Source organism: Xenopus laevis, chromosome 5L (genome assembly GCF_017654675.1).
Source record: "Xenopus laevis strain J_2021 chromosome 5L, Xenopus_laevis_v10.1, whole genome shotgun sequence".
NCBI lineage: Eukaryota > Metazoa > Chordata > Amphibia > Anura > Pipidae > Xenopus > Xenopus laevis.
The window spans coordinates 136515929-136538107 of record NC_054379.1 but is presented as its reverse complement, the minus strand read 5'-3'; the positions used below and the strand labels follow the sequence as shown (position 1 = coordinate 136538107).

General features: G+C 38.7%; 1 protein-coding gene across 2 annotated transcripts; it reads right to left on the bottom strand.

The window, feature by feature from the left end:
- Nucleotides 1–11031: 11031 nt before the first annotated feature.
- amer3.L (APC membrane recruitment protein 3 L homeolog) lies at nucleotides 11032–21251 on the bottom strand. Of its 2 annotated transcripts, XM_041563457.1 has the most exons (3): nucleotides 21108–21251; nucleotides 13400–16021; nucleotides 11032–11953 (listed from the first exon to the last, which is right to left on the bottom strand). In XM_041563457.1, the coding sequence occupies exons 2-3, from the start codon at nucleotides 16004–16006 to the stop codon at nucleotides 11942–11944; spliced, it is 2619 nt and encodes an 872-aa protein (XP_041419391.1). In that variant the 5' UTR covers nucleotides 16007–16021; nucleotides 21108–21251; the 3' UTR covers nucleotides 11032–11941. The 2 variants fall into 2 exon arrangements, with proteins under 2 accessions (XP_041419391.1, XP_018117834.1); XM_018262345.2 differs by lacking the exon at nucleotides 11032–11953 and having other exon boundaries at nucleotides 13057–16021.
- Nucleotides 21252–22179: the final 928 nt, after the last annotated feature.

The window sequence follows — 22179 nt, the reverse complement described above, 5'->3', positions numbered from 1 at the left end:
ACAAGACAAGGTGGTTCATTTAACGGCCTCAGGGGAGAAACAGATGGAGCTTTCACTTCACTGGGCAGATAGTGTAAAGAATATACAGTATAACAAGCACCGCATAGCATGGTGTTATTTATGTAGCAAGAACTAGGCGTCTTGTATTGATTCAGTTAATTGACTTGCAGTCATCCTGAATCAAGCCAGATACAATGAAATTAATTAGGCTGACAATGAATCCATTTTTATATGCGCAATGTACTAGAAGAAAACTTCAGCCGTTGTAACTTGAAAATAATTCGATTTGACTTGGGTGATGGGTGATTCATTTTCCCTCACTCAGGTTTAAAAAAATATCACTCTGGTGAGAGAGTTATATCTGTCCTGATTTGAGGAGTTTGATTCCAATTAAGAACAATGGGATGCTGTTAAACAAATATTATTTATTTTATACAGTATTTAATGCTTTAACACCCCAAAACGGGCCACTTCAAATTATTTATTCCACAGTTGTAGAAATTCTGCTGAGGCTTTTGGTCTCTTTCCTAAACAGAACAACATCAGAACACTTCTCTGTTTTCCTTCTGGCACTAAAATTGCAAAATGTATTAAATTAGCAGTTAATAAAAAAATTTACCTCTGAAAAATACACAAATAGGGGGTTATTTATCAAAATCCGAATATTTCTGATTTTTGAAGAAAAAAAAAAGTTAGACCAAACTAGAGTGCACGATTTAACCTTATTTATCAAAAAAAACACGACGGATTGTCGCACAAAAACCACGACGACTGTCGCTCAAAAAATCTGATTTTTTTCAGATTTGACGCCAGAAAAGTCAGATTTTTTTGTAAAATCACCGGAAAAGCATGAAATGTTCAGATTATCGTACAAAACCCAGTGCAAACAATAGTATCTTCAAATTGCAAATAGGACATCTGCCATTGACTTCTACAGGACCTCAACAGGTTGAAGATGGAGTATTTTTAGATTCTGAAAAATGTAAGGTTTTTTTGCCACTAAAAATTCTGATTTTATAGTAAAAAAACTAGAATTTTTTGAGTTTTTAGCATTCGGACGTTAATAAATAATCCCCTAAAGGTAGCTTGCAAAAGTGCTTAGAAAAGCAGCCTGAGCAATTTTATATAATAGGTATATAGGTTTATTCATCCTTTAAGGGTAAGGCCAGACGAGGAGATTCGGGGAGATTTTGTCGCCTGGCGATTTATCGCCACGTCTTTTGCGCCACTATCTCCCCGAACTGCCTCAGCGTCTTTTCCCCATAGGCTACAGCGCAAAATCGCCTGCGCTAATGCACATGCGGCAATGCGTTTTCAATAGTCGCCCAAAGTTGCCTCAGTGAGGCAACTTTGGACGACTATTGAAAACGCATCGCCGCGTGTGCATTAGCGCAGGCGACTTTTCATTTTAGCCTATGGGGAAAAAACGCTGAGGCAGTTCGGGGAGATAGTCGCGCAAAAGACGTGGCGATAAGTCGCCAGGCGACAAAATCTCCCCGAAGCTCCTCGTCTGGCCTTACCCTAAGGGCAGAAAGGAGCAGATCAGTTGGTCATTAGTTGTTTGTGGAGGAAGTTGATCATTATCAGAGTCAGACTGAATGTATAAATAGCTGCCTACACAGACATTCCATTCAGAAGTATTTTATTTACTATTTAAAGGAGAATAAAAAGTGAAATCACTAGGGAGTGCCAAACTAGTGATGGGCGAATCTGACCCATTTCGCTTAGACAAAAATTCACGAAACGGCGAATATCCACCGAAATGCATCGAAGTGTACGAAAGAAATATTTTTGATGCATGATAAATTGTGCGACAAATTTTTGACATAGAACAATTTTTTTCACCCATTAGTGTCTATGGGTGTAATTTTCGCAGCAAAACTTGGCGAAAAATTTCACTCATCGCTACACCCCTGGCTGGTGCTCCTGTTAGTAGAAAACTGCTCACTCTACTGCACATGTGCACCTGTGGGAAGATAGAAGAAGCAGGAAGAAGATGGCTCCATGGCGCTTGCTGGAAGAACCCCAGGTGGGGCAGTTTTCTGCTAACAGGAGCACTCACACAGGGTGTCATTCAAGTGAATACAATCACTGCGGATGCCTACCTTTCAGCATTCCTTCTCCTTTAAAGGGATACTGTCATGGGAAAAAAAAATTTTTTCAAAATGAATCAGTTAATAGTGCTGCTCCAGCAGAGTTCTGCACTGAAATCCATTTCTCAAAAGAGCAAACAGATTTTTTTATATTCAATTTTGAAATCTGACACGGGGCTAGACATTTTGTCAATTTCCCAGCTGCCCCATGTCATGTGACTTGTGCCTGCACTTCAGGAGAGTAATGCTTTTTGGCAGGCTGCTGTTTCTCCTTCTCAATGTAACTGAAGGAGTCTCAGTGGGACATGGGTTTTTATGATTGAGTGTTGTTCTTAGATCTACCAGGCAGCTGTTATCTTGTGTTAGGGAGCTGTTATCTGGTTACCTTCCCATTGTTCTTTTGTTTGGCTGCTGGGGGGAAAAGGGAGGGGGTGATAATCACTCCAACTTGCAGTACAGCAGTAAAGAGTGATTGAAGTTTATCAGAGCACAAGTCACATGACATGGGGCAGCTGGGAAATTGACAAAATGTCTAGCCCCATGTCAGATTTCAAAATTGAATATAAAAAAATCTGTTTGCTCTTTTGAGAAATGGATTTCAGTGCAGAATTCTGCTGGAGCAGCACTATTAACTGATTCATTTTGAAAAAAATTTTTTTTCCCATGACAGTATCCCTTTAAGCAGTGCCTATTCTGTGTTCAGCATATTAAGGGTCATTTACCACTGACCTGGTGGAGAAGTGCAGAGTGCTCACTCAACTAACACTTTGTTCCCCAAAGCCCACATCCATAAAGAGCTCAACACCTATAAAGAGCTCATGTATAGTGATGGGCGAATTTGCGCCGTTTCGCTTCGCCAAAAAATTTGCGAATTTCCCATGAAATTCGCAAAATGGCGAAAAATTCGCGAAACGGCGACGCGTCTCGTTTTTGACAGCATCCATTTTTATGACACCGGCGAATTTTAGCTAGTGAATTTTCCCGCCTGTTTTTCGAATTTATTCGCCAATGGCGAATCGTGCAAATTCCATGCGAATTCGCGCCTGCCGAATAAATTCGCCCATCACTACTCATGTAACAAAGCTATGCTTTTTCTAAATAGATCCATGGATAATCACTCATGGAAGTTTATATCTAAAAGTCACATCCCTTCTGTGGAATAATAGTGGAATTGTATTTTTTTAAATCTGTGGTTCTGTTTGATAAACAGGCCACTCAGTGCAGTTTTAAATGCAGTAATGCCACCTAATGGTTACTTGAGAAAATAGGAGTATTGGGGCAAAGTTATTCTGGCCATTTGTGGCCCCGTATGTATAGGGATGATTCATCAATGCAATTTTTTTGCTGCAAATCGATTTTTTTGCTCTGAAATTGCAATTATGGTTCAAAAACTCACTTTTGTGATGTTTAGGAAGTACAAAAAAACCCTCAAATCTAAAACTTTGTCATCTTAAAAATTGTAAGTTCATGTAGAATTCAATGGGAGTTGTCCTGGGCAAAATGTAAGCAATTTTTTAAATTTAGGTTTTTCAAATTTATTCGAAAGCTTGTAGGACCCATTTAAAATGATGAGCAAAATATGTATTTCATGCATTCGAGTTTTTTGTCGCAGGTTTATTTGATCAATGTTTTTTACGTTCACATTTTACGCTACAATTTTATAGTTGTTGTAACTCCTTTTTTTAAAACTCATCTTTCTATTCCAAACCCTTTCCTATTCAAATTTCAGTCTCGCATTCAAACCACTGCTTGGTTGCTAGGGTAATTTAGACTCTGGCAACTAAGCAGCTGCTGAAATGCCAAACTGGAGAAATGCTGAACAAAAATCTAAAACATTCAAAAATCACAAATAATTAAAAATGAAGACCAATTGCAAATTGTCTCTGAAACCCACTCTCTACATCATACTACAAGTCAATTGAAAAGTTTACAACCCCTTTAAGGAGGTCTTGATGATTGTATTTCATAGTTGAAGAGCTCCTTTTTGCCCAGGCCACCATAACCTTATTGGTTTCTGCATTTGATTTATTATACACAGAGGCTATTTTAACATGCATTCATAAAATCCGGCTGAATAATGTTACATGGATCTGAACTTTTGCCTGTACAGGTACAAGTATGGGACCCGTTATCCTGAAACCAGTTATCCAGAAAGCTCCAAATTACTGAAACTCAGTATCCCATAGACTCCATTTTATCCAAATAATCCAAATTTTTAAAAACAATTTCCTTATTCTGTAATAATAAAACAGGTCCTTGTACTTAATCCCAACTAAGATCCTGAAAACTCCAGGTCCCAAGCATTCTGGATAACAGGTCCCATACCTGTATAAACTCCGAATTACAGGAAGGTTGTCTCCCATAGACTAGACTCCGTTTTAGGTAAATAATTAAAAGTTTTATGACATATTTACTTTTTTCTGTAATAATAAAACAGTACCTTGTACTTGATCCAAACTAAGTTATAATTAATGCTTATTTGAGGCAAAACAATCCTGTTGGGTTTATTTAATGTTTAAATTATTTTTAGCATGCTGGATAATGGGCCCATACCTGTATTAGTACTCTTAAACAAGCCATTCTGAAAGGGACATACTATACGTATAAGGCATGAATCATTTCTCTATTTCTCATTATCTGTACAAAAAACTGATTTTTTAGTCTATCACTTTCTGATTTCATGAAGCAGGAGGCCTAATCATACATGCTGCTCTAAGAAGGCTTCTATTGTATTATAGGTCTTGTGTTTTTGGAGTTGTAGGCAAATGCTTGAGAAATCCAACGTGTCAGTGGTGGAAAATTGGCATTCTACCTTTACATTCCCAAGGGAGCATTAAACATCTTATTACAGATCAGGGCTGGGGCAAGCCGACCGGGTGCCCTAGGCAACCTGCTCAACGAAACCCGCCCCCACGTGCGTACATGCGTGCACACCATAACGTAGGTGCAAGAAGGGGAATCAGAGGGGCAGTTTGGGGCATGGGAAGGACAGACAAGGGAGCAAGGAAGGGATGGACAGAGGAGCAATCGACAAGAAAAGGCACCTGTCCAGCACCCCCACAGAGTTGCGCCCTAGGCAAGTGCCTCTTCTGCTTTCCCCTAGTTCCGTCCCTTTTACAGATCCAGCCTAACCAGCCTTCCTTTATTGAGGCCAACCCTGTGTTTTGTGCAGTGCTCCAACACACTGGATCGCCCACTATCCAAGGGCCTAGTCCAATCATGCTGACACTGTACATTGACTACAGCTGTAGCCAGTGCTCTATCAACCATTCCAATCAATTATGTAACTATGCCCAACTGTTAACTGTGAAATCATTAAATTCCCAATATATAAATATATTTTGTATAATATCATTTTGCTTTAACATCTATGGTAGTAATTGGCCAGGGACCCCTTTTGCTTCATATATAATATATAACATAGGAGCCCTATATGAGCTATTCATTTTATCCAAAGGGATTTCTACTCTTCACGATCACAATCCTCTAACCACTATTTCTGGAACCTATTAGGTCCAGCTATACAATTCTTCCCAGGCTATCCTAGAAATATTGATAATTCCCCAAATGGGTAACAATATTTTAACCATATTTTAGAGATATTTTAGAAATCCCAAGATTTTCCTCATTTTACATTTAATTTTTTCTTCTTTTTTCCTTTTGTTTTTTTAATATACTAATAAAAGGTGGTTTTAAGATCTGGATACAAATACATTTTAAAATTTGGACACATATTGTTAATGCCATAACATTGTATCATCAGGGGCGATAGCTTTATGCTTAGCCCAGTAGAGGTCACTGTGAAATCAACTACCGTATTTAAGGAAGTGCTGAATATTCCTCTGTAGGTCTATGATTAAGGGAATGTCTTCCCAAAACATGCATAAGGAGATGCTGTTACCTTAACAAGTTGTAATAAACCTCCTCATATTTATCCAGAGTGCCATCTGAATTGATTATTGGGATTAAATGCTCAATAATGACTTTCTTCCCTTGTCAGTCAGGTTCCTAATAGAAATTTTCTGATAATTGATATTGATTTCTTCACCAAGTGTAATTTAAAGGGGGACACAAAGCAACACAACACACAAACAGGGCCGGATTTACATAGTGGGCGCCCCTAGGCCCACTGCCGTTCGTCGCCCCTATCCCCTTCTCTTTATTCGCAAAATTTTTCATCATCTGGACCGGAGCAATGGGGATTAACGCATGGGAAATTTAAAAAATGATTGTATCTCCAGCGCATCCCCAGTGTTTTTGAACCAATGTGGGTGTGGTTGGGCAGCATGCTGCCCCCCTAAAATTCTGCTGCCCTAGCCCGGGGTCTAGGTGGCCTTTCCACAAATCTGGGCCTGCACACAAAGACCATAGAAACACCATGTCCCCAGGCCCCCAGACAAAAACTTTAACCACCATTGTTATAGAATTGCTGTTTTTCAGAGCTTTCTGGATATCTGGTCTCTTGGTATTAACTGTACTCCACTTAAAGAAGAAAATACTCGGAAACAATAATTCACACTAAAGAAATTATTTTTATTTATTAAAGGGATTGTAAATACAATTTTATGGATACATTCTTGAATGGCCACTCATGAATATTTCCTGGCATAATAATATTTAAAAAATTAGAAATCAGTTTCTGAAAATCACATAAAAAGGTCAATAAAAGTCTATTAATTTTCCTAATCACCCCCCCCTTGCAAATGTTTTTGTTACATTCATTTTACTGTACATTCTGTAACATTCTGGTACAATCAGTGATACAGCAACATCAGTTACTTTAATGGCTGGCAAGTAAAAAAGCATCATTTATCATTACATCATTATACAGTCACTGATGACTGATGTTGACTTTTTCTTAAATGTAGAAAAACCTCTTGGATATAGAAAACCCCAACCCAAACTGGGAATTTTAGGAAATACCTGTTTGTTAACAAAAATGTACACATCGCTACTAGGGAAAACCTACCCAAAATGCAAAGAATGAAATACATAAGTCTCAGTGTATCCCAGGACACACAGCGGGGTTATATCGTTGCTCCATGTCCAGCATCCATAAAAAGAAGAAAGCACTTCTGTTCTATATGACTGAAGTAAGGCTAGATACACTTTTACAATCATATTTATCATATTGCAGCTCCATTCTACACAAGCATCAGTGGCGGAACTACCAGGGGTGCGGTTTGCGATTGAAAAATTGCTTTTGGGGTAGGGGGCGACTGCATAGCCTGCACCTGGGCCCCGTGGGGGTTAGTTAAAGGGCATGTAAAGGCAAAAAAATCCAATTTTTACTTTCTTTAATGAAAAAGAAACCTATCTCCAATATGCTTTAATTAAAAAATTTGTACTGTTTTTATAAGAAACCTGACTGTATAGAGTGAAATTCTCCCTTCATTTACTGCTGTGGATAGGAATTGTCAGACGGTCCCTAACTGCTGAGCAGGGAAACAATCATACTTATGAACAGCAGGGGGAGCCCCCACCTTACTTCCCAGCCATGCAGAACTCAAGCAGCTTTGTTTATGACGATCCCTAAGCAGCCCAGACCACATTGAGCATGTGCACAGTCTTAGTCTTGCAAAGATGTTTAACAAAGTTACAAGATGGTGACCCCCTGTAGCCAACTTTGAAAGCATAAATTATTTGTTTGATTAGGCTTGTGGTGCAGTAAGTTCATGTTTATATTTAGTATACAAAATACAGCATTTCTAGCCTTATTCTATGTTAGACTATACATGCCCTTTAAGTTACTGACAAGCATTTTGTATTGGGTGGAGACAGAAAATCAAAGGCATACACGTGCAGCTTTCTATATTTAATACTGAATGGGTAGCCAGTCATGCTATACATTGGGTGCTATATATAGGGTTCATGTAAAACTGCAGAACATGCATTCTTATTATTAAAGGTCATTTACAGCGCAGAGTGTGCAAAGTGCAAAGAAAAAAGCTGAATTTGCCATTTTTTTTGCATTTTCCACACTGCACTATTTTTTTTGCAGAATGGCTGCAGGCCTTTGGGCTCCATTTCTGAGTGCAAAGACTCGAGGATGGCACTCTGAATAGACAATTGTCTATGTTAGGCATCACACTGTTCAAGAGGGGTTGGCAGGGGGTAGCAAATAGGTTCCCCCTCTTCTGTTCCCCATTCATCCCCTATCATTTCGGCATGCAAGTTAGGGAGTGGCTGGAAACACAGACCGTAACAAAGCTCTGTCATTATGTAGGGACAGGGCTTGCCGTTGTCATTTGACACTGGGCTCTGCTCCTGGCACTCAGTGTCGGATTAGGGGTACAGGACCCACAGGGGCCTCCACACCCCCCTACCCCAGGCGCAACCTCCCCCCAATGGCCTTGCGCCCCAGCCACAACCCACCCTCCAATGCCCCCCCGCCCTGTGTGTACCTATTTACTTTAAGATGCCAGGTGATTGGGGCCAGGAGAGGAGGTCAAGGAACAACACTGGGTACGGGTCTGGGTTGTTTGGGCCCACTAGGTTTTTTTCCAGTGTCCTGCCAGCTCAGTCCCACCCTGCTGCCACTGTATTTTCAGTTCAGCTAAGGAACAAAGTGCCGCCAAACAAGCACTTGTGACACTTAACATTCAGGCCTACGCCAGTTATTACAATGGCTTTCATAGAGGAGCAATCAGTGTTGTTACAAATTAAATTGCAACATTAAATACATGATCAGCAAAACATTCTGCCATAACAACTCGTTTAACTGTATATCCTGCTCACTCACATGAGAGGGAACAGCATCGCTATAACTCCTCAGAACATCCAGAGCTTCCAAATGTCATCAAATAGGGTACTGCTTCCGAAAGCATCCCCTCTCAGACACAGGCATACTCTTACTTTCTATATAATTATTTACAGTTGTCTGTAAGAAATGATCAGCATAAAATCCCTTTAATACACTGCTAAAAGCATTCTTTGGGAGATCTACTAGCGCAATAATTTTTATAACTTCTGCCTTTTATTGCAATACACTACTCTTTTCAATAAAATCTGGATTTATATATTTATATTGATTTTTGAACATTTACATAGGTTTCTTGCATAAATATTAGATTTTTTTTGCAAACTGTAAATCTAGTATTATTAGTTTTTTTATGGTTGATATTTCTGAGTATAAATTATAAATAATCTCATACATGTAAATAATGTAAAAAGATCTGATTTCTGCCACAAATATTATTAGAGACGTCAAATAGTTATCTGAGCATTAAGTTCAATGGACCAATAAGGAAATCTTTGGTGAGGGCCTAAAAGGAAAATAAAAATTTAATATAAACTTAATCTTACAGAAATAATAAATGTTCTCGGTGTCAGACAGGGGTTTCTGGGGCTCACCAAAGATTCTCATTCCAAGGCCCCATTAAACACACAAATTAACTACTTCCCTGCATCCCCCCAAGCTGCTGCCACGCCCCATTCCCATTATGTATATAGATGAGCAAGGCATGTTAACAAATATGGGACCTAAGGCTAAAGTGAAGCTTTAACCCACAAAGGATGCATCATTTTTCAGTACTGAAACTTTGGCAAAAAAATTAAAGATGGCCATGCATTCCACAATGAAACGTATGGCCATCTTTAATTTCTTCAAGTTGCAGGAGAGTGGCTGGAAAGATTGATAGTAGCAGGTAATAGAAAGCGTTGGCTTGCTCGAGGTCAGATACTGATTTTGAATTACTGTGAGGTCAAATACATTGGTATTTGGTCTCTTTGCCTTGACAATGTATTAGATTGAACTGTCTTTCTAAACAACCGTCTCCAACCCAAAGCTGCATATTGTGTAACTTGATTATTTCAGAAATGGTACAGTATTTTTAATTATTTATAGACACTTTCTTATTTCCATGAGTTTATATTAAACTTTGATTTTCATTCCCATTTAACTCAGAACAAAGATATGAAATTGAAAACATAATGGTATTTGTTTTTCAGCCATAGTTTATATACTGTAAACCCGTTCCCGTGTTTGTCATTGAAATGTGCAAGTTAGGGAAAACCATCAGGAGCAGGGTGCAAAGAAGCCCTTCTCTTAAGGTGGCCATAGACGTAACAATTATGATCTTTTTTGGAAAAGATCTTTCCGAGAAAGATTGTTCATTTCAACACACACATGTAGAGCTGAATCGTCTGATATACATATAGAAACAATAGAGTTTTATCAGTATCTGACGAGTCAGCACTAACAATGGCCGATGTTTGGATGCCTTCAAAAGCACCTGATGAAAATTTTCTGTCCAGCCCGATCGACGAGCCGACCAATATCCAAGTCTTCTGCCGATATTGGTCGGCTTGTTTGCCACCATACACGCACCGTATATCGTACGATAATTAGTTTTGTACGATATTATCTGTGCATCTATGCCCATTTACTTCTTACTCCATGACAGATGGCAAGGACAGGGCTGTCCAGTGCTGTGTTCTTAAAGACCCCAGAAGGGGGCCAACTTTACATTGCGTGTAAATAGAGAAACAGTCATTTTCTAAAGACATGTTGTACATTGTAAAGGGAATTGTTATAACTATGGTAATGACTTGCAAAACTAAGAAGTACATGTTATGTAATATAAGTATCTCAAATGTTATTGTAAGTATGGATATTATTATTATTATTATTATTATTATTGCGTATTTATAAAGCACTGTACGCAATCTTCTTCCTGGTGTGAACGGCGTTTTGGCGCATGCGCAGTAGGATCATTTCGCCGGTACGGATCTACTGCGCATGCACCAAAAGTCACACGCATGCGCAGTAGATCGTACCGGCGAAATGATCCTACTGCGCATGCGCCGTTCAAAGCAGGAAGAAGATCGCATGGAAGAAGATGTCGTCTGTGAACTCCCTGGACTGGACCTGCGCAGAAGGGTAAGTAACAAGTTAGGGGCATTTGCCCAGCGGGACGGGTAGGCCAGGGGGGAGGAGGGAGGGTGGGCAACAAACGGGAGGGGGGGTGGGGGGTTTGCGCCGACTAGGTTTCCTTCCCCTTTAATTATCTGACCAACTGTAGGCATTTAAAGTGAAACAACTAAATTACACTTTTACCCTCCACCTGTTGAGATAAATTGGGGAAAGATCCATTTGTCTGATGGCACAGGCAGAACAAGGTTTTTTTGGACTCGCTTCCTCATCGGGGTGCTGTTTACAGTTGCTATACTGTTAGCCGTTATGGCATATTATACATGGTGCTATTTTTTTCTCTCCAACAAGAGCCACATTCAAATATAAAAAGAGTTAGGGAGCAACACAATTATGAAAAAAGTCCATGGAGTGCCAAATAAGAGCTGTAATTGGCTATTTGCTAGCCCCTATATGTTATGGCAGCCTACATGATGCTCTGTTTGGCAGTACACTTGTCTTTTAAACTAGGAATTCAAAAATAAGCACCTGCTTTGAGGCCACTGGAAGCAACAGCCAAGGGGTTGGAGAACAACATGTTGCTCGGAAACCACTGATTGGCAATCACTGCTCTAGGTAAAGGTTCCAACAGCTGACAGCAGATTTTGGGCGTTGTAGTTCAACAAAATCTGGAGGGCCTCCACCTGCCCACGTCTGGTTCCAGGTACAAGACACAAGTAGTGCTCCATTTCCCAGCTGATCAATTTTGTCAGTGGTAGTGTTTTTTCAAACTTGGAAAATGGCACATATCAAGGACCAATTGGTCCCATATATAAAATGTAAGAAAATGCAACAGAATAACACCCATTATTATGCTACAGCCCATTTGAAAATGACAAGGAGCTAAATAAATAGAAAGTTCCATTGCACCTAGCCAGTGATACTACATGGCTAATTATAATGTCTTTGTACCTTCACATGCCCATACGCTCAAATCCTAGTTGTATATCTGCAAGTGAATAAACATGAGGTTAGCAGCTGTGTAAATGTACCAGTTTAAAAATGATAATAAACAGATACTATGAACCCCAAATTTCCATTTGCTTTGTAAAAAATATTTATCTTTTATTTTACAAACTTCAAATTAGTGTTCAGACATTTTCTGTTACTATATACAGGTATGGGACCTGTTATCCCAATGCTCGGGACCTGGGGTTTTCCATATAATGGATCTTTCCATAATTTGGATCTTCATACCTTAACTTTACTAGAAAATCATTTAAATATTAAATAAACCCAACAGGTTGGTTTTGCTTCCAATAAGGATTAATCATATCTTAGTTTGGTACTGTTTTATTATTACAGACAAAAAGGAAATTATTTAAAAAAAGAATATTGGATTATGGATAAATTGGAGTCTACGAGAGCCGGGCTTTCCGTAATTCTGAGTTTTCTGCATAACTGGTTTCCAGATAACGGATCCCATACCTGTTTATAATCTTTGTAAAATTATATTTATTTTAAATCTGAAGTAGAGAGTTTTCCTTTGTCTGGCCTTTATTTGTCACTCTTAAGTAATACTTTTGTAGATAGGAATGGGATCCTTTATTTAGAAACCCATTATCCTGAAAGCTAAATAGAGTCCTAGATAGAATTTTTAAAATTGATTTCCTTTTTCTCTCTAATAATAATCCAGTACATTGTACTTGATGGTAATGGTAACTAAGCTGCATAAATCCATATTGGTTGCAAAACAATTCTACTGGGTTTACTAAACATTATATTTAGGTATAGAGAGCAAACTTACAGAACAAACCCCCAAGCATTGTAAATATCTGACCATCGGGGATTCCCTGGTATAATATTATATTTATCCGTGTTTTATTATAGTAGGTAATAAACATAATAACATTGAATTGAACTAGAGAATAAAATGGGAAGCAATATAAATCTGTTCTATGCGTTGGACAATAAACTAGAAAAAAACATTCTAGGGCAGTCAAAGTTACAAGATTTTATTTTGAGAACAGTGGTCAGGTGAGATTTTTTGGGTAAAAAAATGTGAATCAATATTTGAATTACAGGATACACCTTGTAAAGATCAATCTAGAATTTAACTAATTGCCAGATATGGGGATTTCTCCCTCTCTTTGAAATTATATTAGTATTAAACAGATCACATGCAAAAACAACTCAATATCATTATTATAATATGTACATTTATGTTGTTATTATTATTGAGTTGAGTTTCTACGCCCCCTTTAGAAGACTGCCATTGTTTATCTTTCTCTACAAGCTTTCATTGTATCTTTGTGGCTGAGGTACAAGGGTCCTTTCATTATATTAGCCAGTGTTAGACTAATCCACTCCCAATCTGGAGAAATAGCAAACAGCAATAGCTATAAAAGCAGCAATCCCATGCATATGCCTAATCTTATTTTAGTACATGACTCACCTTTCCATGAACATAATCAGTGGGCATGAGTAACTCAGTTCTTTTAGACATCTCTCCAGAACCCAGCACATTGGAAGTGCAATTAGCATCTCTGGTATGCTCATCTGTGTTACCAAGGGATTCATCAGGTTTGAAAGGTGAATTAAAAAATATTAAAGCCTCCCCTGAATTGTGCATTTTATACAAAGCCGAAGAACATCTTGAAATCAGTGGGGAAAAATTCCTACAAAAATATGGTAGGAATCTTGGATTGCCCAGAAATACAGGTGTTCTCATCTCTTTTGTGAACAACTGAGATTTAATATGTTCTGTAAGTGCAGGTGCAGGAGTATGATTATCCTTAGAATCTTCCTTACAGTCTGTGAGCTGAGACATTTCTGTTTCTATGTTGGTTTCCTTGGGTTTATTTCTGTAAGATAAAGCTGGGCAAATTGCTGGCTGAACGCCATATTTCTGCCATTTAATATAATTCTTGGAGACCTCTTGTGATTGTAATATATTTTCTTTATTCATGTGTTTTTCTTGCTGGTAACTGTGGTTTTTGTGTGATATATGTAAAGAAGCAATTTGATTGGTGCAATTCTCCAGCACTTTAATAATGTTCTGATCATTTTCAGCCAGTGTTGGCTTCATGCAGCTTGCAACACAATCCAGGTCACGTGACTGCAGGTCATTTTGGTTGTCGGCTTTAGGAGGCTGTTCATTGGGACTGTTTAATAAATGCATGGAATCTATGTTATCTAATTTACTGAAGTAGCAATTGTATGATTCCACCTGATTGCAGTATTTACCCTCATTGCTGATTAAAAGTGGCATTTTGCAGTTGAATTGGTTGTCTGATACAAGTGACCCAGACTTCTTCTCCAAAAGACTGGTGTCTGGTGTACACAATGGAGCCTCTTCTATTTGTGGACCTGATAATTCTTTCTTGTGTTTGGAATCATGATCTTCAGTTTCATTTTGGTTAAAGACATCATTAGCTAGTTGTCCCTCAGATTTCAGTTCATGTTTTATGGTACATTGGTCTTCCCTATCACAAACTTCTCTTGTGTTGATTCGATTCTTGCTTGGTAATTCCTCCGCAGCTATGGCATGTTTGTGTTGGTCACTGGTAAAGGAATCTACATTGTTGACTAGGGGTTCAGAATTATTACCTGTCTTCCTCAACCAGTTTACCATCCCTATAGTTAAGGACAATTCTGTATCACAGAGCTTCATCAAGCATTCAGTGCCTTTCCATGAACTTTGAAGGCCAAAATCTCCTACTAGATCACTAGGTGTTTGAGTTGCCATGTTTTCCTCCGACCCAACACAAAAACTATACATTGATTGAGGATTGTCAGTACTGTTTCCTGATATTGATAATGTGCTGTCTATAGCAGAGCATGGCATGCTTTCATTAGAATCATAAAATAACTCAAAAAGTGCATCTCTGCTATCTCTGCTATAACTATCTCTTGGATATGTTGTGTTCTCCTTCTTTTCATCATACATTCCAGGGGATGTTGAGTCGCAATATCCTTCATCACTTGTAGATACTGGTGATTCTGGATCAGTAAAAGATTCATTCGAAGATACCAGATCTGTAGAAGGGGATTCCAGCACCTGATATTGGCTAGCCTCTTTTACAACCATAGACTGTGAGGTTGGAAACAATGCGAAACCATCCTGCAAATTAGAACAAAAGCATTTTACAGATTTGTTGTGTCCACAGAGTCTTGTGAAATCAACTGATTCTGATTTAGCCGGTGATGCAAGTTTTTCAACCCCACCTTGAAATGTCCCAGACATGGAATGGTCTTTGGGAATGCATTTTAATTTATGCCCATCCTTCTTTTCATCTGTACCCAAAAATGCAGGATTTTCATCTGCAAATATTTCTCCGCAGCCGGTAAGAGAATCAAAGCTCTTCAGAGAAGCCACGTCCTCACAAAACCTACGGTAACAATCAATAGTGTCGATATATAACTCATTATCAGAGAATTCATAAACTGATAGCTCGTCGGAATACAGCTCTCTCGAATCCATTTTCCCCTCTTCTGCATTAAATATTATTTGCTTGAACCTGTCCTTTTCGGGCAACGATACAATGTCTTGGCATTTATTTCTTTTTATTTGAAATATGTTTTTAAACCCCTTTTTAGGTTTTTTTAAAGAAATTCTCTTCCTCGGCAGAGTTTTAGCCACTGATGGTACGAAAGGAATCTGGGGCACAAAGTTCCGGTAGTCAATCATTTGTTGGTTGGCAGCCGAATGACAGTTTCCTTTTCCATTTGTATTTTCAAATCCAGAGAAACTGACACTACTGGGAATCCTGCCTTTTGCATTTGCAGACGCGATTTCCTCCATTCTTTCTTCTTTTGAGACACAATCATGTGTTTTGCTCTTTTTGACCAATTTGTTGCACCGGACATTGTTATCTGTAATTTTCATAAGTTTTCTATGTGATACTTCCCTGGTACTGAAGCCATTAATTTTATTATTGCACCCAGAAATGTTCATTTCTGCATTTTGATTCTTCTTGTCTGCAACTCCAATACAGGGCAAGTTTTCAGGAGGATTTTGTACGTAACTTTTAATGAAGGTTTTGGCACGTAGCAACTCCATTTCAAGATGTTGTTCCTATAAATGAGACAGTACATAGTTACATAGTTAAATCGGGTTGATAAAAAACATAGTCCATAAAGTTCAACCCCTCCAAATGAAAACCCGGCATCCATACACACACCCCTCCATACTTTCACATAAATTATATATACCCATACCTATACTAACTATAGAGCTTAGTATCACAATAGCCTTTGATATTATGTCTGTACAAGAAATCATCCAAGCCATTCTTAAAGGCATTAACTGAATCAGCCATCACAACATCACCCGGCAGTGCATTCCACAACCTCACTGTCCTGACTGTGAAGAACCCCCTACGTTGCTTCAAATGAAAGTTCTTTTCCTCTAGTCTAAAGGGGTGGCCTCTGGTACGGTGATCCACTTTATGGGTAAAAAGGTCCCCTGCTATTTGTCTATAATGTCCTCCAATGTACTTGTAAAGTGTAATCATGTACTCTCACCTTTTTTCCAGAGAAAACAACCCCAATTTTGACAGTCTACCCTCATAATTTAAGTGGGTTATTTATCAAGGTTCGAATTAATCTTAGTATAGTAGTTAGAAATCCTAGCAACTCTGATTGCCCGAATGGACCTTATTTATAAAGAAAAAATTCCAAATAAATTCTGAATTTTTTGTGCAGAAACCACAAAATCATCGGATATCAGTACAGACATCAGCACAGACACTGGAACCTTCCCCTTTGACTTATACAGGACCTCGAGAGCTTTTAGAAAAATTCATTGTTTTCCTCCAAAAACCACAAATTATTTGAGATTCGGACCTTGATAAATAAACCCCTAAATCTTCCATCCCTCTAAGCAGTTTAGTTGCACTTAGTCTCTGCACTCTCTCCAGCTCATTTATATCCCTCTTAAGGACTGGAGTCCAAAACTGAACTGCATACTCCAGATGAGGCCTTACCAGGGACCTATAAAGAGGCAGAATTATGTTTTCATCCTTTGAATCAAAGCCCTTTTTATGCAAGACAGAACTTTATTTGCTTTAGTGGCCACAGAATGATACTGCCCAGAATTAGACAACTTGTTATCTACAAAAACCTGACTAACTTATAGGGCTTCTTCTATTTCTAGTCCCAAAAAACGCTGGCGTCTTTTACTTTTTTTTTGCCGCAGTACTGCTAGCCCAATTTCGCCCTGTACGCAACTTTTGATTTTAGTGAATTAGCGTTGTCCTGGCGATTCTACACCTGGCGAAGTGTTGCAATGTGAGCAAAGCCGTCGCTGGTGAAATTTACAGAGGTTAGTTAATTTGCCCCCTAGATCCTTCTCATTTAAGGAAATTCCCAACACACTGCCATTTAGTGTATAACTTGCATTTATATTATTTTTGCCAAAGTGCATAACCTGCATTTATCAACATAGAACCTCATTTTGCTGTTTTCCAACTTAGACAAATCACTCTGCAAAGTGGCAGCATCCTTCATGGAACCTATAGTTCTGCACAATTTAGTATCATCTGCAAAAATAGATACAGTACTTTCAATGCCCACCTCCAGGTCATTAATAAACAAGCTAAAAAGCAAAGGACCTAGTACAGAGCCCTGCTGTACTCCACTAATAACACTGGTCCAATTAGAAAATGTTCCATTTACCACCACTCTTTGTAGTCTATCTTTTAGCCAGTTCTCTATCCAGGTACAAATACTATGTTCCAGGCCAACATTCCTTAATTTAACCAGTAACCTTTTGTGTGGCACTGTATCAAATGCTTTAGCAAATTAAATCACATCCACTGCCATCCCAGAATCGAGGTCTCTACTTCCCTTCTCATAAAAAGAAATTAAGTTAGTCTGGCAAGATCTATTACGTATAAAACCATGCTGGCACAAACTCATAGTATTATGATTTGCTATGAAGTCCAGTATCTTATCCTTTATGAACCCTTCGAAAAGCTTTCCTACCACTGACGTGAGAATAACTGGCCTATAGTATTGAGTCTGAAAACGCCATCCCTTTTTGAATAGCGGCACCACATTAGCAATTCGCCAGTCTCTCTGCACCATGCCAGACCCGAATCCTGAAAAATGAAGTAAAGAGGTTTGGCAATCATAGAGCTAAGCTCGCTAAGTACCCTGGGATCATTACCATGTTATTCAAGGAACTGTAGTTCATTCTTTGATATACTTTTCATATTAAATAGTCAGTGCATCATTTTATATATTTAGAATGTTTTCAAGAAAGAGGACACATTATGTACTAATTAATAAACAAACCTGGCAGGTTCTGCGATGCATTATGGCTCTGGATATGACTGCTAAAGGATAAATAGTCATTTACATTTTTAGCTATTGGGCTCTAGTATTTAAACTATACTTGTACAGGTATGGTATGTTATAGTATGAGGTTTTCCGGAAAACAGATCTTTCTGTAATTTGGATCTCCATACCTTAAGTCTACTAGAAAGTCATGTAAACATTAAATAAACCCAATAGGCTGGTTTTTCTTCCAATAAGGATTAATTATATCTTAGTTGGTACAAGGTATTGTTTTATGATATGTAAGGACCTATAGGATATCCTATCCCTATAGAGTTAATCCCCTACCTTTTGTATGTAGTTCTCTTTTCCCTTGTTATTGGGCCAAGCCCTTGTAACTGGTAAATTGTAACACCCACACCTATTGGACAAAGAGTGTAATGACACTCCCCTGCCACACTACTATATAGTGTTGTGCAGGGAGTGTCCTCTTCCTCTTTGGCTCCTGGTGCTGCTGCTAGGTGAATCCCCATTGAGCCTGGGATCACCATAGGCCCCAGTAAGCATTTACCCCAGAGGGACCTGACACCTTTGGTGCTAAGTCGGGGGCCAGGTAACCCTGTGAACGAGGACCAGCTAAGATAGTAAGATCTTGTTATAGTCTCTCTAGGAGTAAGACAGAGAGGTGTAGCAGAAAGAGCAGTTGTCGCTCCAACGAGGATTGTAGTAGGGAGTAGCTTCCCACAAGGCCTGTTTGCCTTTAGAGCAGGGAACTCAGTTGATAGGCATCTAGGTGAGCAAAGGACTACCTGTACCCTACCTGATAGATCCCGATCCCCTCACTGTGCAACGTCGGTTGAACTGGGAATTGATGTACACCTATCTGCAATATCCTTTGGGAGTCGCACCTGTCTGACTGTGAACCTTGTACTGTCCAAAGTGATTCCACCTGCTGTGTCCTCAGTATATTTGTAAGTAAACCTGTGGTCATTTGCCTCTGGCATAATAAATCTGTGCTCCTGTTTTACCTTTTTAAAGAACCTCCTGGCGTCCATTATTCTATTTTACACTTATATGCCTGTGAGTTGTAGTTCAAATAAAGTTTAAAGGGGAAGCTTCCATTTGGCGAAGGCTCTGCCCTGGGTGAAGATTCGCAATGTAACCCATGCTCACTACCTAGCTGGCAGAATAGGCCAAGAAAGCGTTACAGATATATAATTTTTAAAAATTTGGATTATTTGGATAAAATGGAGTCTATGGGAGATGGACTTTCAGTGATTCAGAGCTTTCTGGATAACGGGTTTCTGGATAATGGATCCCATACCTGTATAGATATTTATAATAGAGAAAAATTATGAAAATGCTTTTTTTTCTAATTAACAGAATGAGCAAAACACATTTTTCAACATAAATCCTATTTATTGTGCTCATGTTGAACAAAGGTGACTTCTAATATCCTCATATTTTGCAGCAGGGAGTATTTTATTTATTATAATACACAAGCTTCAGCGATCATGTGACAGAAATTACATTGCTAAGCTCTGATTATAACCAATGAAATCAATAAGCACCATTTATAAGGACATCATTTATAGGAAATGTATTATTGTATATGTAAATGTATATGTTGTGTATTATACTGTAGGTGTATAATACCTCTTTCACAATCCCAACCCCCTGACAAGCCAACTCCCTTCCTCTCTGTCCAGATCTGTATTTATCAGTCACACTGGCCTGGAGTGGCAACCTCCTCTGATAGGTTGGCTGTAGTTTGCCCACTGCAGGTACAAGTAGGATCCATTATTCGGAAACCTGTTATTCAGAAATCTCCAAATTATCAGAAGGCTGTCTCCTATAGATTCAATTTTATCCAAATAAATCAAATTGTTAAAAATTCCTTTTTCTCTGTAATAAAAAAAAAACAGTACCATGAACTTGATATAATTAATCCTTATTGGAAGAAAAACCAGCCTATTGTGTTTGATTCATGTTTAAATGATTTTTTAGTAGACTTAAGGTATGGAGATCCAAAAAATTCAGAAAGCTCTTATCTGGAAAAACCCAGGTCTCAAGCATTCTGGATAATAGGTCCCATACCTGTATATGTCTCTGTGTTAAGAAAGCTGGTTTTACCATTGAGGGGCTTAACTAGAGGGTTAAATTCAGAAGCCTACCTGTGCTATGGATTATATAACTGATTACAGTTGTGTTGTGTATTGATCTACTCATGTCATTCTGGATTACTTCCCACTCATAATAAACACCAACAGGGCACCCAAGGACTCTCTTAGTCATAGTCACTACAACAAACCCTCTATAATCATCAACCATGTTTTGCTGAAATAATGAATACAGCGTCCTCTGTAAATTATCTATGGATTGATGGGGGTGAACAGGAGAAATCCAATTATTTGCATATAATAATATATATGTTGCATAAGGCAATCATACAAAAACATATACATTTGCCCTTAAATAATGTTGCTGATGTAACAGGCTCAGTTCTCCCACCCTGTGATCCATGTCTCATTATTCACTGACTGCTAATAATAATTACTGGATGGTGCCGCATGCCAAGAAGAGAAGAGCAGCAGCTGAATGCAGGAATGTGATCAACCCCATCACTGGGAGCTCTGTTTTTATCATAAATATGCTTTTATTTCATGGGCTTCCTAAAAAGGCCAGTGGGAACAAGAGAGGGATTAAATAGTGGGGGATGTGAATAACAGCCAGGGAATAACAGTCATTAGGGAAAGCATAAAAGAAAAGGGAGATCTAGATGTGTGTGAGACTACCTGTGAATACCTTGTTAGATCTCCCAGCAGCAATGTCACGGCTGTTGATAAAAGAGAAAGCAATAAAAGCAAGGCTGCCATACTCACCCAGTTTGTCACTCTGGCAGGTGCTTGGTTTCCTTTCTCTTCTTCATTTTAGCCTCGTTCAGCAGAGGAGGAGGATGAGGAGGCTCCAAGGGAAGCATGCATTCTGATGCTGATGGTAGAGCCAAGCATTAGTTCCCTCCCCTTTGCAATCAAATGCTTTCTGCCCAGCACCCAGTTCTGATTTCCTATACGAATTGGAAGTCGTGCTGTACCCTGTGCACAATGAACACAGTCATCTCATTTACAGTTGGTCCTTTCTAACTGATGTCATGCTGAACTGTATCTCTTATTTCTGGGCAGGCATGAACCACAGGCCAGAGATTTAGGAAAATATATTTATTGTTTTATTACATTCCTATTAAAGGAAAACTATAACCCACAAACAATGTAGGTCTTCCTAAAAAGATATTGCATAAAACAGCTCATGTGTAAAACCCTGCTTCATGTAAACAAACCATTTTCATAATATTATACTTTTTTAATAGTATGTGCCATTGGGTAATCATCAATAGAAAATTGCCTTTTTAAAAAATAAGGGCCACCCCCTGGGATCGTACGATTCACAGTGCACACAAACATACCAAACCATACTTGTTAGGTCACATGAGACAATTAATTCTGTCTTGTGCTTCAACACTTCTTCCTGTTACAGTTAGAGTTGTAGTATTTCTGGTCAGGTGATCTCTGAGGCAGCACACAGACCATCATGAAATGGTGGTTCAAGGCAAAAGATGTAAAAGGACAATATTTACTTAAATATATAGACCAGTTTGGTAAGATTCTTTAATATGCCACTAAATATGATATAAACTATCTGTTGCTTAAATGTTCATTTTGGGGGTATAGTTTTCCTTTAATTGTCTGATGTTAGAGAGGGAGCATTTGCCCTGGCTCACCAGCATAACTAGGGGTTCCCTTTCACAGAAAAATCTTGACAAATACACAAAGGACTTATTATGTTGTTAGACAATTGCTAGACACACGTAATAACTGCAACATTCACCTTCCCATCAGTTCAGCTGTTGTCAGGCCTGGGCCTAGGCCGGCAGGATATTAGGGGGGCGGCCTGCTG

Coding starts and splice junctions, on each gene's coding strand:
- amer3.L (XM_018262345.2), bottom strand. CDS start 16,006: ATGGAGTTGCTACGTGCCAAAACCTTCATTAAAAGTTACGTACAAAAT.